The sequence below is a fragment of the Bidens hawaiensis genome, unplaced genomic scaffold (genome assembly GCF_021521415.1).
Source record: "Bidens hawaiensis isolate Kalapana, Puna unplaced genomic scaffold, B.hawaiensis_p1.1 tig00001035_1, whole genome shotgun sequence".
NCBI lineage: Eukaryota > Viridiplantae > Streptophyta > Magnoliopsida > Asterales > Asteraceae > Bidens > Bidens hawaiensis.
The window spans coordinates 423419-438824 of NW_027491061.1; the positions used below are offsets into that span (position 1 = coordinate 423419).

At 41.1% G+C, this 15406-nt stretch overlaps 1 protein-coding gene across 1 annotated transcript; it reads right to left on the minus strand.

The window, feature by feature from the left end:
• Nucleotides 1–9882: 9882 nt before the first annotated feature.
• Nucleotides 9883–14859, minus strand: LOC143556359 (3-phosphoinositide-dependent protein kinase 2-like). The gene is made up of 11 exons (XM_077045696.1): nucleotides 14431–14859; nucleotides 13286–13466; nucleotides 13081–13133; nucleotides 12436–12537; nucleotides 11929–12037; nucleotides 11770–11848; nucleotides 11492–11657; nucleotides 11244–11375; nucleotides 10885–11057; nucleotides 10529–10757; nucleotides 9883–10004 (listed from the first exon to the last, which is right to left on the minus strand). Exons 1-11 carry the CDS (start codon nucleotides 14596–14598, stop codon nucleotides 9921–9923), a joined length of 1476 nt encoding a protein of 491 aa, XP_076901811.1. The 5' UTR covers nucleotides 14599–14859; the 3' UTR covers nucleotides 9883–9920.
• Nucleotides 14860–15406: the final 547 nt, after the last annotated feature.

Genomic DNA, 15406 nt, shown 5'->3' on the forward strand with positions numbered 1-15406 from the left:
TCACTGGCCTTCACCCACTTGGGAAAGGACATCCGCGTTGAACTCCTCGAAACACCATCAGTCCCGCACAAGGAAATTTGTGTCATCCAAACCGGTACAGAAACATGGATGACCCCAATAATAAAATACCTTGAAGCAGGAACGTTACCAGAGTCAAAGTCACAGGCAAGAAAACTACGCTGTAAAGCACTGAATTATCAGCTGGTCAATGACACCCTTTACAGACGTAACTTTCTTGGCCCATTGTTAAGATGCGTGGACAACCAAGATGCTGACTACCTCCTAAGGTAGGTTCACGAAGGCATCTGTGGAGTACACGCAGGCCCCCGCGCTGTGGTAGCCAAGCTAAACAACGCGGGATACTTCTGGCCGGGGATGCATATGGACGCGTTGGCATACATCAGAAAATGCAGATCTTGCCAGCTTTACGCACCCAACACGCATCGCCCGAAAAATGAACTTGTTCCTGTCACTTCCTCGTGGCCATTTCAGAAGTGGGCCATTGACGTGACAGGCCCATTTCCTACAGCAGCTGGGAATGTTCAGTTCCTAGTGGTAGCCATTGACTACTTCACCAAATGGATAGAAGCGAAACCTTTAGCCCAAACAACCGCAAAGCATATCAAAAAATTCATTTGGGAATTTATTATTTGTCGTTTTGGACTTCCACAGAATTTGGTAAGCGATAATGGCACCAACTTTGCTGACAAGAAGCTACAGCAGTGGCTGAAAGAACTTCAAATCACCCACACCTTTACCTCAGTGGCACACCCGCAAGGTAACGGTGAGGTGGAAAGAGCAAATAAGAGCATCGTCGAAGGCATAAAGAGAAGACTCTTGGAACATAGATCCGGTTGGGTGGACGAGCTTCCACACGTCCTTTGGGCAAACAGAACGCTGAAGAAGACCAGTACGGGAGAAACCCCGTTCAGTCTCACTTATGGCACTGAAGCCATGATCCCAGTCGAAATCGGTTTACCCTCACCAAGGGTCTTAATCCAACCAGAAGACAATGATGCGGAAAGACGGTTAGACCTTATGCTAACCGAAGAGCGCAGAGACTTAGCCGCCATGCGTGAAGAAAACTACAAACGACAAATGCAAAAATACTACAACACGCGGGTAAAACTCTGCAATTTCAATGAAGGAGACTACATACTGCGTAACAACGAGGCTTCGAACCAACAACGCCCAGGAAAGTTGGCCCCGATTTGGGAAGGGCCATACGTTATCAAAGAAGTTCTGGGAAAGGGCGCATACCGGCTCGAAAGGCTCGATGGCACTCCCATCCCTAGAACATGGAATGGAGCTCAATTACGCAAATGTTATATGTAGATCAATTCCAACTTGTAAAGAAAAGGCCTAGAGCCACTTCTAATGGAAATGATTCTCCTTTCATGATGTATTGATAGCTTGTAACCTATGAACTTCCCTTACGGGAAGAAGTAGTTGCGTGTGGAAGGCGGCAATACCCGCATAAACACAACGCCAAAATGTTAAAAAAGTTCTAAGGAAAACCTACACGCAGGTCAGATGTAGGTAAAGTTTAGCCATCCTTGTAAGTGCAAGTGACGGTCTTACCCGCACAATCACAAACAAGGAAGCCAAACTTAACTTACCATCTACCACGTTAAAAGGTTAACTTATGAACACTTAAAAAAGGATAAGAAAAACCTACACGCGGTCAGATGAAGGCAAAAGTTCAGCCATCCTACCAAGTGCAAGTGACGGTTATACCCGCACAATCACGAAGGAGGAAGCAAAACTCTAACCCATCATCAACCACGTTCACAGGTTAACTTATTCTAAACACTTGGAAAATTGCTAATTTAAACTAAGTATGCAAGTCATAAGTTTATAAAGCAAAGAATCCAATGAAAGGAATAACAATCGTATATTTCAATGATATATTACAACAGTGGTCGGGTAACTACCCGCCTAAAAGAAATCTATACAAAGCTAAGTTTATCCTAGCAGTGGGAAGGGATCTTCAGGATCAGGCTTCAGGACCACCTCCGCTTGGACCAGCACCGTCAGAGCGCGGCTGTCCAAGGAAAGTCTTAAGGATGTTTAGCCCATCATCAGCAGCAGCAGCTTCATTCACCTTCTCCACCACCGGATGCGGGAAGGCAGCGTACTGGTTCACTGCTTGGTCATAAGCAGCTGCAGTATTAACATTGAATAAAGGGAAGTTGGAGGGCGGAAAGCCTCTCTCAGCAAACCCTAGACCAAGCAGGAAGCCAGTCTTCTCCCCATCCTCATGAGAAGCGTTGAGGGCTGCGCTCATTGCATCGTCGTAAGAGGTCTCTGAAAGGACCCGACGCACAACCTACAAAAGAAGATTACAAGTTAGAACATTTTCTAATTACAAGTAGAAAGAGAAGAAAAAAAAAAAAAAAAAAAAAAAAGAGGATACCTGAGGCAACGCTTCTCGAAGTAGCCATTGGAGGGTAGCTTGCACTTCGTCACGGGCGCGTTCGGCTTCGCTTTGGTTCAGATTGGCAAGTAATACTTCTTTTGCGGCAGCCTCTTCGACGCCCTTAAGCTTCCGCTCGGTTTGGTCAAGCACCCCCCTCTGGTCAAGAATCTCTTGCAGCTTCTTGGCATCTTCCATTGCCAAGGCGTCATGAGCATGCTGAAGAGCCTTTAATTTGCATTTAAGCTGCTCATTCTCTTCGCGAAGTGGCTCAGCAACAGCTTCAGCCTTGGCAGCCCTCTCAGTTGAGTTTCGCGCAGTCTCCTTGGCCAGCCGAAGCTGTTCATTCACAGCTTGGGCAGCCTTGGAGCGGGCCTCGAGTCGCGCCTGGACTTCAACCTCGAGGGCCTTGAATGCCTTCTCCTTCTCGGCTGCGGCAGCGGCCAACTGCCGGTTCTCCTCCCGAAGAGCCCGCGCTTCAGATACATCTTTGGCGCGCGCTGCTTTTAACTTGTCGTTTTCACGACAAAGCAGCTCGACGCGGGGCTGCGTCCGGGCCTGGAGAACCTGAAGCTCATTGGTTAGCCTACCCTCTTGGTAGCTAGCCATGGCTTCCCCCAACGCACCATGAGGAGCAGCGTGGCGAGCCCAGTCCACGCACTCCACAGGGGTGCGAAGGGTTGTTCCTCGGCGTATGTTCCATCTTGGAACATACACTTCATTGGAATCCGACACTGCGAAAGAAACAAAGGCAGTTAGGAAAAGATGATAAAAATATACAAAGGAAAAAGAACCCTACGTACCTGTAGGGTCAATAACAGGCCGATAGCCGCCAAACCCATCACCTGAACCTAAAGGAAATCCATCCAACAGGTCAGGCAGACGGGAAGGTGGCATAGATCGGCGGGAAGCCCGGCGCGTACCTGATGGTCCGGCCGTCGGTGCCGGTGGCGCAGGTATAGTGGCAGCCGCTGTGGTAGCCATTGTTGGCGTTGCCTCAGCAACAGTAACCGCCGGCTCCGTGAAAGATGCTGTAAAAATTGCACTCACGGCCGGCGGAGACACCTTCTCAGCTGGAACAGCCTCAGGAAGGCTGGAACCAACGGAAGCAGGCGCAGACGCCTGGGTCGACGCCTCGGGAAGGCTGACCGAGCCTTCCCTCATCGGCGGGGGAATACTTGCTCCAACTCCACCCTGGAATGCGTCAACATCCACACCTGCACAAGCAAAAGTGTTAGAAAAATTTATTTGAAACAAATCTAGACAAGAATTATGGGGGTACTTACGGGGTTTCTTGAGCTTGAACGTACGGACGAGCGGGGGCGAACCCGATGGAGCCGGCCTCTTGACACCGGTAACCGTCGTCGTCGCTGCCTCCCCGGAGGTAACAGCTACAGCCTCCGGAGCGGTGGTCTCCTCACCACCGGGCTTCCCCGCCACCTCTGCGCTATCTGACTCCGAGTCAGATAGGACTACCGGGTCGGCCGTAGAGGCTACCTTCTCCTTGCCTTTCCCGACGGCAGCCTTTTTCTTCCGCACCAGTGGAGGACCTTCTGCGGATTCCTCAGAAGAAGAAATGTCAACTCCAGCAGCAGGCACAGCATTGAGAGGTTCAGGGTAGAAGATAGGCTTACCTGGCCGTCGGTGGCTCAGGATCTCTTGGCCTGGCGGGTAAACCTCCACGAACCGACCCGCGGTCTGCTCTAAGATGGGCAACTCGTTCTCGTCCAGAGCACGAGTACCCATCCGCGCGGGACCATCTTCCTCCCGCGGGTTCAGGAGCGACTGAAGATCGTTCCCCTCTGAAATCAACAAGAAAGTTAAAAAAAATCGAAGTCAGCAAAATGAAACAAGACGTACCATAAGGGACAGAGTTCGAACCATATTCAAGGACGATCGGAACCTTATCCGCATTCGCCGCCTTCCACACCCGGCTCATCCCCAGCATCACCATCGCCGACTCCGGAAAACGGAAAACCGGGGACTGGACCCGGGATATCTTCGAGAACCATTCCGCCTCCTCGTAGTTGAGGGCGGGAAGGTTCGGAAGCGCCTGGCCATTCTTGAACTTCATGGCGATGGGGATGGCGCGAGCGGATATGAAGAAGAACTCTCTTCTCCACGAGCGAAGACTCCGCTCGGTGGTACAAATCTTTAAACCCTTGATACGGGTTGTAAGAGTGTACCACCCCTGGATGCACCTCCAAGTGTAGAAGGTCATCAGACGGTCAACGAGGGGCTCAAGGCCCAGTATCCGGCACACCCACTCAAAGTGCCGGACCTTGGCAATGGCCATGGGGTGCACCTCTGTCAGGTGCACACCGTGCCTCTCCAGGACACGGTACACAAACTTTGTCAACGGAAACCTAAGGTTTCCGTAGACAAAGAATGCAGCATAAACCCCGATCTTGCCACTAGGGGCATCGTACACAGTATGGTGGGGCTCAGGAAACTCAGGCTCGAGAGACTCGAGCATGAACTTCCTGACGATATACTGGTACAGCTCGACAGGAAGAGAACACTGGCATTCGCCAGCAGTCTTCTGATCATCAGCATCGTGAGAAGACATGGTGGAAGAAAGAAGAAATTTCAGAGTAATGCTTTACCGAAAAAGAGAAATTCGCCGGAAATTACTGGAGAAGAAGAGATGAAAGTGGAAAGTGTGAATTGCAAATAACCCTCTCCCCCTTTATATAGTAATCGCAATTAATGCGATGAATTTAATACGGAAGAGAGAGAAATCAAAGGTGCAATGAAACTATGACGCGTGGCAAAGGCAAGCTGGCAACAGCTGTCAAAAGGACGTGTGCCAGAGATTTCGCGGCTACGCGCCCGAAATCCCGTGCCCACGCGCCTGAAAAAACAACTGGAATGACCACATAATGTCATGTCGCCATAACTTCTGGCACGTCCTGACACAGTCAGAAGAAACCGTCGCACGACGTTTGAGGTATTGGGTTGTTATCCATCCACCAACTCTTCAAATTTCAAAATTTAAAAATTTGAAGACTAAGGTTCAAAAAAGTAAGCGGGAAAATACCCCTTACCTTGGCAAACAAGTAACCATAAGCCGGGTGTGGGTACAGTGTAAAGGCAAAACCCTTCACATACCTAACACCCGCAGGGAATTGAAGCCAAAATATTTGGCAACCAAGTAACCATAAGACGGGTGCGGGTACAGTGTAAAGGCAAAACCCTTCACATACCTAGCACCCGCAGGGAATCGACGCCAGGAATACCTTGGAAGTAAAGTAACCGTAAGACGGATGCAGGTACAGTGTAAAGGCAAAACCCTTCACATACCTAGCACCCGCTGAGAATTGAAACCAGGAAGGATCTTCTGGGCAATGCTTGTGAAAACGGAAATAATATCCCCGCATAGCGGGAACATCGAGTACTACGTTGTTTGAGGCTCCAAGATGGAATTGGTGGTTTAAACATAATTGATCACTATGTTCAAAAACTACCAGAACCACAGGGAGAATCCGCACAACTAAGACTCAATGCTCCTGACTTGCGAGGAGGTTACAGACCTACCCGCATCATACCCAAAGACCAAGCAGGAAACTCGGGAATTTCTGCAAGTGACAAGGACTTCCGCGGGAAGAACCCCCATGGAAAACCTTACAAAAACCCCTTTTCAAAACCCTTTGCTTAAGTTCAAAAGTTCACCTCACTTTATTAGACATTCGTGAGAAGAACATTGGACTGGGGGGACTTGAAGAGGTAGGTCCCAGCAGGGCTCAGTTGGTCCCGCATGACTCACCTTGAACAGGGATGTCTGCGCAAAGACCATCTACTCCCGCAGGACCCACCATGCTCAGAGAAGCCTACGCGCAGTATGCAAGCTGCATACGCAGGGAAAAGCCTCCCAATGGTGAAGTAACCCGCCTGTTCCCGCAGTTGCGGATACAAGCCATCAGGGAAGGCTACCCGCACAGCATAGCTACACGCATAAGGCTTAACACTTACAAATATTCAGTGTCACCTGAAAGAATGAGCAAAGGCGGGAGGGGGAAAACTCCCGCCAAAATGGGCCAGTCCGTATGGAGGATCTTTTGCGTGATACCTGACGAGGTAAAGACAAAAGATCTGACCAAGAATGCAACAGCTCACTGACAGCAGCGTGGCAGACAGCACGCCACAGCACTGTGACCAATAGCCGCCGCCTGCCCACCAACTCCTGCCAGACCACGTGCCTAGCCTGCAGTTGGTAGAAGACGAAGAGTGCACGGCACGCCTGCTCTGTGTCAGCCGCTACCTATCCACCACTCACAGGTAGGGCACGTGCATAGGTTACAGTTGGTAGCGTGTTGGGCCGGCTAAACCCCTTGGAAACCCACCTTCGGCTATAAAAGACAGCAAATGGTATTATCATTTCATCATCTACTATCTCGTATAACTTACTTGATAATTGCTATAATAGTATTCATATACTTTTATATTTAAAGAGCGATATAGACTGATTCTCACGCCGGAGGGTGGTCACAAGGAGGAACCCCCCCCCCCTTCTCAGTGACGAGCTCACGGTGTCTGTTTTGCAGGTTCCCTGAAGTACAACTTACTCTGCTGGACCTAACCTTCGTGGGAAACAATACTTAGCCCCCAGATTACCCATAATCTGCCCGGGGTCACTTAGTGTTTCTTCAATGAGATATATGTATGATGTTAACACTCATACACAAACTACTATTGTTTGTTTCGCTAACAAGAGACCCGCATAGTTGTTTTTTATTGTTTTGAGTGGAGGCATCCCAAAAAATTATCATAGAATTGCTCACATCAAAGCAAAGCACATTTAATTGTGTGGTTTCTTCTTATTCATAAGCCTACCTGTGGTGGGCAACAAATCCTTCACTTTTGGGGTGATTATAGGTTGTAACCACCCCCACCCCACCCCACCCCCCCAACCAACCCAGGCGATTAGGGGGGGGGGGGGCAGGAATTTGCCGCTGGTGAATGTTAAAGGAATATTGTTATTTTACTAAGGCTATGTGTAGTGGAGGGGCTACAATTGGGGGTGAATTGTGACATGTGACGCCCAGTCAACAAGGAGTGGAAATTTGTTTTTGATGTGTAATGGTGTATGGGCCACAAGTTGGGTCCACAGTTTTTTTTTTATTATTTTTTTTATAACTAAACTAAACAAATAAAAACCAATTTATTTAAATAATTAGATAAAAATGCATTAAAATTAAAAAGAAATACAAAAAACTTAAAAAACATAACTAATAATGCATTAAAATTTAAAAAAAAAATTACATAACTAAAAATATTAAAAAACATAAAATACTAATATCCATAATATTCGCGCATTTTTTCCATTCGTTGTCGTTGCAATAATGCGGCCTCTTCGTGTAACCCAGCATCTTTGAGGGATTTGTATTATTCACTCATTTCCCGCAATTCCAACATTTGGGCAATCTTTTCGTGTTGTTTGTCGGTTTCTCTCATGGCATCGTTGAGTTCCTCGACACACTTTTTGTGTTTTTTGATGATTTCTTTCATGGAGCGGCGAGTTCCACGAGTGTCGGTTGGTTCGAGTTGTTTGTAGGATTCATTTTGTTAGATTTTTTGAAGAAGGTTTATGTTTATATAGATGTGAAATGAAGAAGAAGGATATGAAATGAAGAAGAATGTATATGTTTATATAGATATATAATATATTGTTTTAATTAATTTTTTTTTGTACCGTTGTCAAACGGTCAAAATAGTAAAATATTATTATTTTCTCAAGAGTTTAGGCGATAAAAAGAATCCGCCCCAAATCGCCCAAAAATTGACCGGGGGGGGGGGGGGGTGTTCTAGCCCCAAGGCGCCCTTTTGTCGCCCAATCTCGCTACGTTTGGCCTAAATGGACCAATGGCGAGTTTGGGGGGGGGGGGGTTAAGGTTGAGGTGTTTAAACCCGACATATCATCTGTCCACAACTGATATGAGATTTGTCTAGAGTGTTACAATCATCATTCTTGTTCATGAATGTGGGATTCAGTTGAGGTGTGTTTAAAACACCCCCTGGAACTCATCATTCTCCGGAATGAGGTTTAAAACTCAAAAACTAAAACCTGTCTGTTTTTCCCATAAGAAGCTCACCAACATATTTATGGTTGCTCAAGTAAAGAACTCCAACGAGAAGGTCACTCATCTTGGATTACCCTATTCGTGCACATCTAATTGCAGAGTTATCATTTCATTCGTAACCAATACGTTTATTTTAGATAGTGAGTCATAAGATTCCTTATGACACGATCTCTCTTATTTGGACAAAACAAAATGAGGTAAATTCACCTAATCCCTAACGTGTCATGTGGATAACGAATCAGACTCAATGCAACTAGGTAAATAGTAACTCACATTGATATTTTGACATGTATCAAGTTTATCAGTATTTTCTTTTAACTATTCATTTAGTATTTAATTGATTTTACTTTAATAACTTTGGTTCATTACCATTTTTTAATACTTAAAAAACACAGTTATGTTTATTCTTACTGGTCAACATTCCGGTATATATTTACAAAATAAACGGAGATGTATTCAAAATAAAGTTTTAATTATTATTGTAAACAGCTTTCGCACATGTATTGGATCGGTAACTTTGACGAAATATAATTACGAACTTCGACCACTAGGTGACCATAATTAGTTATATAATAACTGTTAATATTAATTGTATTAAAAAAACTTTAAATTGGTTGAGCTAAAAGTGGTTTGAGTAAACATTTTTAACAAAGTACCTATCATACAAATAATGTAATATATCCGCAGAAGAAACTTGGTACCGAAACTAATTTACTTCTATGGTTTTCGATTTTGGTACGAGTCAATCTGATATTTTAGGTATTTCTCACTAGCAGATTCGAACCGGTACCGTGCCACACGTCATGATCAGTGCATTGTTCGGTTTATGTTTTCAATCTTTCGGTACCTTGCCAAACCGATAACAACCGAACATTGGTACCAATACTGTTTTTCATTGTATTGTTCTCGGTTTCAACATGAGTTGGCTTCAGTATATTTCTTCACTACCATATCCGAACCGGTATCGGACAGATCAATAAGCTATTCGGTTTGCAGTTTTACTCACTTTTTTTTGTGTTTGTAGTTTCGGCATGTCTACTGTTTCAGTGCCATTCTCATCCCTATCTTTAGGGCTTGATTTTAAATATTTTTGTTGTTTCATTTATTTATGTTTATTTGTTTAGGTGTAAGCATGTATTGTGTTGTGGGGGTGCAAATTACAATATTTTGTGTTAGAAATTTTAGAAAAAGTCAATTAAATGTCACATAAACGGTCTGACCTCAAAGGTCAAAAGTAGTTGCTTTTCAAATTTCACCAATTGACACAAAAAAAAAAATCAAACCAAGAAAAAGAAACTTGTGAGATTGTTTTTTTTCCTTAAGAAAACAAATTCCTCAAGAGAATCCAACTGTTCTTAGGATTCCCAAGATACAACATTAATGTTACATGAAAAGAATGTGTTAAGTAAACAAACAAAACAAAATCACCGGTTTTGAAGAGCCTCGATTGCCTTTTTCCACTGATACGCTCTCTGTTTTGGATCCTCAAATGTCATAACTTTCTTTGGCTACATCAACAACCGGGAAAAAAATGAGAAACAAATTAGAAGAGAATTTCCAACAAGTCAGTTTATATGGTTTCTGTTAAATTTGAAACAAGTCCAACAGGTCAGATGAAAAATGTTCAACCAAAATCAAATTTTAATGCATACAAGTATCCAATCGTGTCATAGGGCTATTCAAAAAGTTCACGGCTCGCTTGAGGTCCACTCGCTTGTAAACGAACTGAGCCCGAGCCAGTGTCGGCTCAGCTTGTTTACAAACTTACCATATCATATAAAGATTTAGGTTATTACTGTAATTACATTGTTTTAAGTTTTAACCACATATTTGTTATTTATTTAAAATCTAAATATGGACAGAAAGTGTTTCCGGGTCAACACAACCTGACCCGTTTTGACAATTACCCCAACTCACCTTGACCCGTCCATATTGCGACCCTAGGGAGCAAATTTCTTGAGCATTTTAAAGTTTAATTAAATATTATGAATTAAACAACAATAAAATAGCAAGAGTGGAAAAATGGACTCACAATGCAAATTTTGAAACTTGTTGGGCTTGTAACTTGGACACTAAGTTCGTTGGGATGATCGGACCAGATCATAGTCCCTGTCCCTTTACCGGCTAGCTTTGAAGGGTCCACATATATCAAGTTTGGCTTGTTGGTTAGGATAAGTTGTACTTTCTTACTCGATAGTTTTTGCAGTTTCTTCACCATTGAGATCATAAGAATCGATTCACCTGGCTCCAAAAACTGTTGCCTGTTGAAGATTCATATCATCAGGTCATGAATCAAAACAGTATACTAGTTCAACAATAACCTAATTTGAAAACAAAATTATCATTAACATTATTATAAATAATATTCATTAGCATTACTGCTATTACCATTTTGAATCGAAGGAATCTATTGAAGCAAGTTTAGTTATATGGCTTGTATCGGAGGAAGATATGACATCAGCAGCTGTATTTACTGTTCCTGTGACATCACCGATATGTGTCGGGTTCCATAATGAATCTGATGTGTCATCACCTCCACTTGAGCGACTACTGGTGGGACCCTGTAGAAAATTGAAATGAAATTAAATGTATAACGTGTTAGGATAAGCTTACTTCTTTGGCCACTAGCAATCATCACAAAATAATAATTATGTTGAAGATATTTGGAAAGTAGCCAAAGATTTATATAATATAATATAATAATCAAAATATGAACTTCCATACATATCAAAGCATGATAGAGATACCTTCTCTGGTACAAGTCTTGGAGGGCTTTTTGACCGTATATTATGCCAATCAATTCCTCGAAAAAAAGGATGATTCTTTAGAGAATTATAGCCATCAGGGCTCGCGCCTGGTCTTTTCAACGGATCAATATCCTGCATTATTATTTTTGTCGAAATCTAAGTTAGTCTAAACTTGTAATAATATTGTTATTGTAATAAAACTGAACACATAACAGTAAGTCAAAAATTCAATGTAGTTGTTTGCTTACCAACAATTTATCAATCAGGTCTCTAGCATCTTTAGAAAAGTAATCGGGAAATTTGACATCTCGGGCTATAATTCGTTGAAAAATGAGCCACTCGCTTGCATCTTTAAATGGAGAAGTTCCCGATAACATCTGAAACAAGGTGCAACCAAGTGCCCATAGATCATTTCTGCACGCATTTTTTAAAATACCAAAAAAGAGTCATTATACAATCCAAAACCAATTAGAGTAATAATTACAGGTTAAGAATTAAATAGATAGAATAATAATATAATACTCACCCGATAGTTGCAGGTGAAGAATTTAATACCTCTGGAGGAACATATGCAGCGGTCCCCACAAACGTGCAGGCCTTTTCATCTGAATAAGAAGGATATCATGCTTAAATTCAAGACTATGGGATCCACACACTGATACGTAGAGAGTGAGAGAGAGAGTACCTGATTTGACATCGGGAAGGACAGTTATCTGACTATCTTGCATGGGCTTTACACTTCCAAAATCAGCAATTTTAATATGTCCATCTGATGTAAGAAGCAAGTTCTCTGGCTGTCATTATGATACTGTCAGCAATAGTTATTGTAGGCCATGTGGCGTCTGATGAAAACAATTAAATCATAAACATGCATTAATGGGCCCACCCGAGCAACCCAGTCAAACCAAAGCAATTTTACTAGTTTGCCCAGATTAAGAATGGTTAGCAATGAGCCACTCAGTTAATCTAGTAAAGCGGTTAGCTTTCCTATTCCTGTAAGGCTGTAATAGAGAAATTTTTTTTTCTTGCATTAACAAATTCATAAAATATGATAAAACTGATGCGGGCCAATAGCTAAATGTGTAAATAAAGTGTCTGATCTTTTTATGTGACCATTAATTAATGCATGTGATTATAAACTCTAATGGTACCATCGTAAGTCAAATGAATTAGATTGCAATACGGCTAATACCTTAATGTCTCGATGTATCAAACCCAATTTATGCATGTATTCAAGAGCATCTATGATTTCAGCCGCATAAAAGCGAGTTTCATCCTCTGTTAGACGACCTTTCTGTATAGATCAAATAAATACATATATTAGATATCTTGCAACAAACTTAATACAAATCAAAAGTAATAAACAAAAAAAAGATCAAATTAATAGTCATGCGAGTTTGTCTTGATTAAACATTTTTACAAATTACATGGATACAAATAACAATATGCCTCTAAAGTTCATCTAGTATTGACATAATCATACAAACTTAAAACTATATACAGATACAAACCATTTAGGCTTGAAAAAACTTAAGTCTGTTCAAGGTGACATTTAGGACGAAAGGTTTTATTTCAAAACTTGGACTGTTGATTGCTCATTCACCAGGAAAACTTAGCAGGTGTAAAAACATATCATATATAACAAGAATTGACATACATGCAATGATTAATAATCCAATATGACAATTTGTGCATCTTCTACAAAATTCAAAAGTTTCTAGATGAATACATAAATATAGCATATCTTTTAAAAGGCATTATATGAAGCACAAGGAGTCATAAACTAAGAATAAGACGTGGTTGGAAGTTGAAACTTGAAACTATGCATTTCACTTACCCTGGTTATTTGATCAAATAGTTCTCCACCTTCACAAGACTCGAGTGCCATGTCTGCATTATATATAACCAAATGCAAGAGTCAATAATATATTAATATCATAACAGAAAATATCGGAACAAAAACATATAAAATAAAGTCTTTTTAGCCTACTAGTACTTAGAAGACTAACAAAATCCATAAACTATATACATGATATACTTACATAGCGAATAAGTATCTTGGAATGTAAAGTGGAGCCGCACTATTCCAGGATGAGTCAGCTGATCCAATACAATCCTCTCCAACTTCACATAAGCAGTTTTGTTTTCTTTTGTTATAAATTTTTTATCCATGATCTTTAAGGCATACACTTTCCCAGTGTCTTTCTTTTTTGCTCGTACAACCTGATGATGTCAAACTTTAACTAATTAGAAAACACCAATGAGTAAGTAATTTGCAAGAAATAAGCAAACCGCCACATCTACAGACAAGAACAAACAGACATTATGAACTTAAAAAAGGCCAAATAACCCGATCTGGCCCTTTAGATCCGTCCTAAAATTCACCTTATCAGACTCTAATTAACCCATTACCTATAACCGCCCATGGGTGGCTAAAATGGTCAAGTGTATTCAGTTAGTTATTAGAGAATAGTTAAAATCACATGCCAAGTGTCATCATAAGATCATAATATATAGGGCATAACAATAACATACTTCTAATGTCTCAAACTACAATGTTTATAAACCACAAACTACAAAACAATCCACTTATGCAACATTACATAAACATATGCAAAAATAACAGTTAAAGAGCATAAACAGAATTCCAACGAACAAACCAAATTACCATAAAAAATTTAACAATAACCAACTGAAATAACAAACTAACAATTCAAAACAAACATATACAGAATCATAATATTAAAGTTATTTCAGATAAATTAGTTATAAAATGATCAAGATCATATTCCAAGTGTCATTATAAGATCATAATATTTATATAGTAATAGCATAGATTGCAAAGCAACCCAATTATGCAACAACATATAAACGAGCTATACATAACGCTATGTGTAGTGGAGGGCTACAAAATGAGGGGGATTTTCAACACGTGCCGCCACGTCAGCAAAGGGGCGATTTTTATTGGAGTGTAATGGTGTTCTAGCCCAACCCCCACCCCACCCATGTACAACGGTTGCCATTGGTCAATTGATTAAAATAATATTTTTTTAACCTCAAGCCACCCCCCCCCCCCCCCGACGCATTGTCTAAAAACCAGTTAAGATCATAAACAGAACTCCAAAAAATAAACCATGTTACCATAAATAAATTAACAATAACAAAGTAATAAACAGAATGAAACCACCTTAGAATAAGAACCAGCACCATAAATCTTGCCCATTTCAAAATCTTGGACAGTAAAATTCTCCTGTGGAGCCCTAAACTTAAAACTCTTAGGCTTCTGATCATCCTCAACATTTACATTAAGCTTAGACTCAAACTCCTTCTCCATTTCACCTCCAACCATTGCCATTAATCCATTACCAACTTTCCCCCAATTCCAAACCGTAGAAACTCAATCAATCAAACCCATTTATAAAATTGAATATAATAATAATATATCGATCTTAAATCGTCCGAAAATGCAATCAAGCATCAATTGAAGAAACCCAATAAGGCGATTGTGATGGGTGGTGAAATTAGGGCAATTTAAAACCCTAGAAAGCAAAATTGAAGGTGGGAATTGGGGATCGAAAATTGGGTTTCTTTCTTTTATGGGTTATTATTATTATTATAATTTGGGTTAAATTTCACTTTTTTTCTTTTTGGTGTTTTGTGAATGATTTGTTGTGAGCAATGAGGAGTGATGGAACAAAGTTAGAAAGATAAAAGAAAAGAAGAGACACGTGGATGCCTAAAAAGCATGAAAACGTATACATTGGAAATACAAATATGTATATTGTATACTATGTTATGAATCCGTGTGTTACACATATTGGACAATAAAAACGATATAATTTATAAATCTTTTTAAATACTTTATATGATTAAACTTAGGTATTACATATAATAATGAAATATGAAAAGTTCATAAATCATAAAACTTACAAATAAATTGCAAGTTTTATATATACAAATAAATTGTTACAGTTTTACTAAAACATTAACAAACCATGCTTTGTTATTTTGTATAGCAACAAAGCATATACAAATCATATACAATTTTTTTATCTGTACTAATTCCTAGTTTCCCTAACCATTGATGAGACCATCTGATGCCCAATTATTGCTTCTACTATTACCTGCAATTCACAACAAAAAATAACCAAACTAACCATGAT

Coding starts and splice junctions, on each gene's coding strand:
- LOC143556359 (XM_077045696.1), bottom strand. CDS start 14,598: ATGGCAATGGTTGGAGGTGAAATGGAGAAGGAGTTTGAGTCTAAGCTT. Junction 13,467..14,430: donor GTGCTGGTTCTTATTCTAAG/GTGGTTTCATTC, acceptor TGACATCATCAG/GTTGTACGAGCAAAAAAGAA. Junction 11,058..11,243: donor CAAGACTTGTACCAGAGAAG/GTATCTCTATCA, acceptor AATTTTCTACAG/GGTCCCACCAGTAGTCGCTC.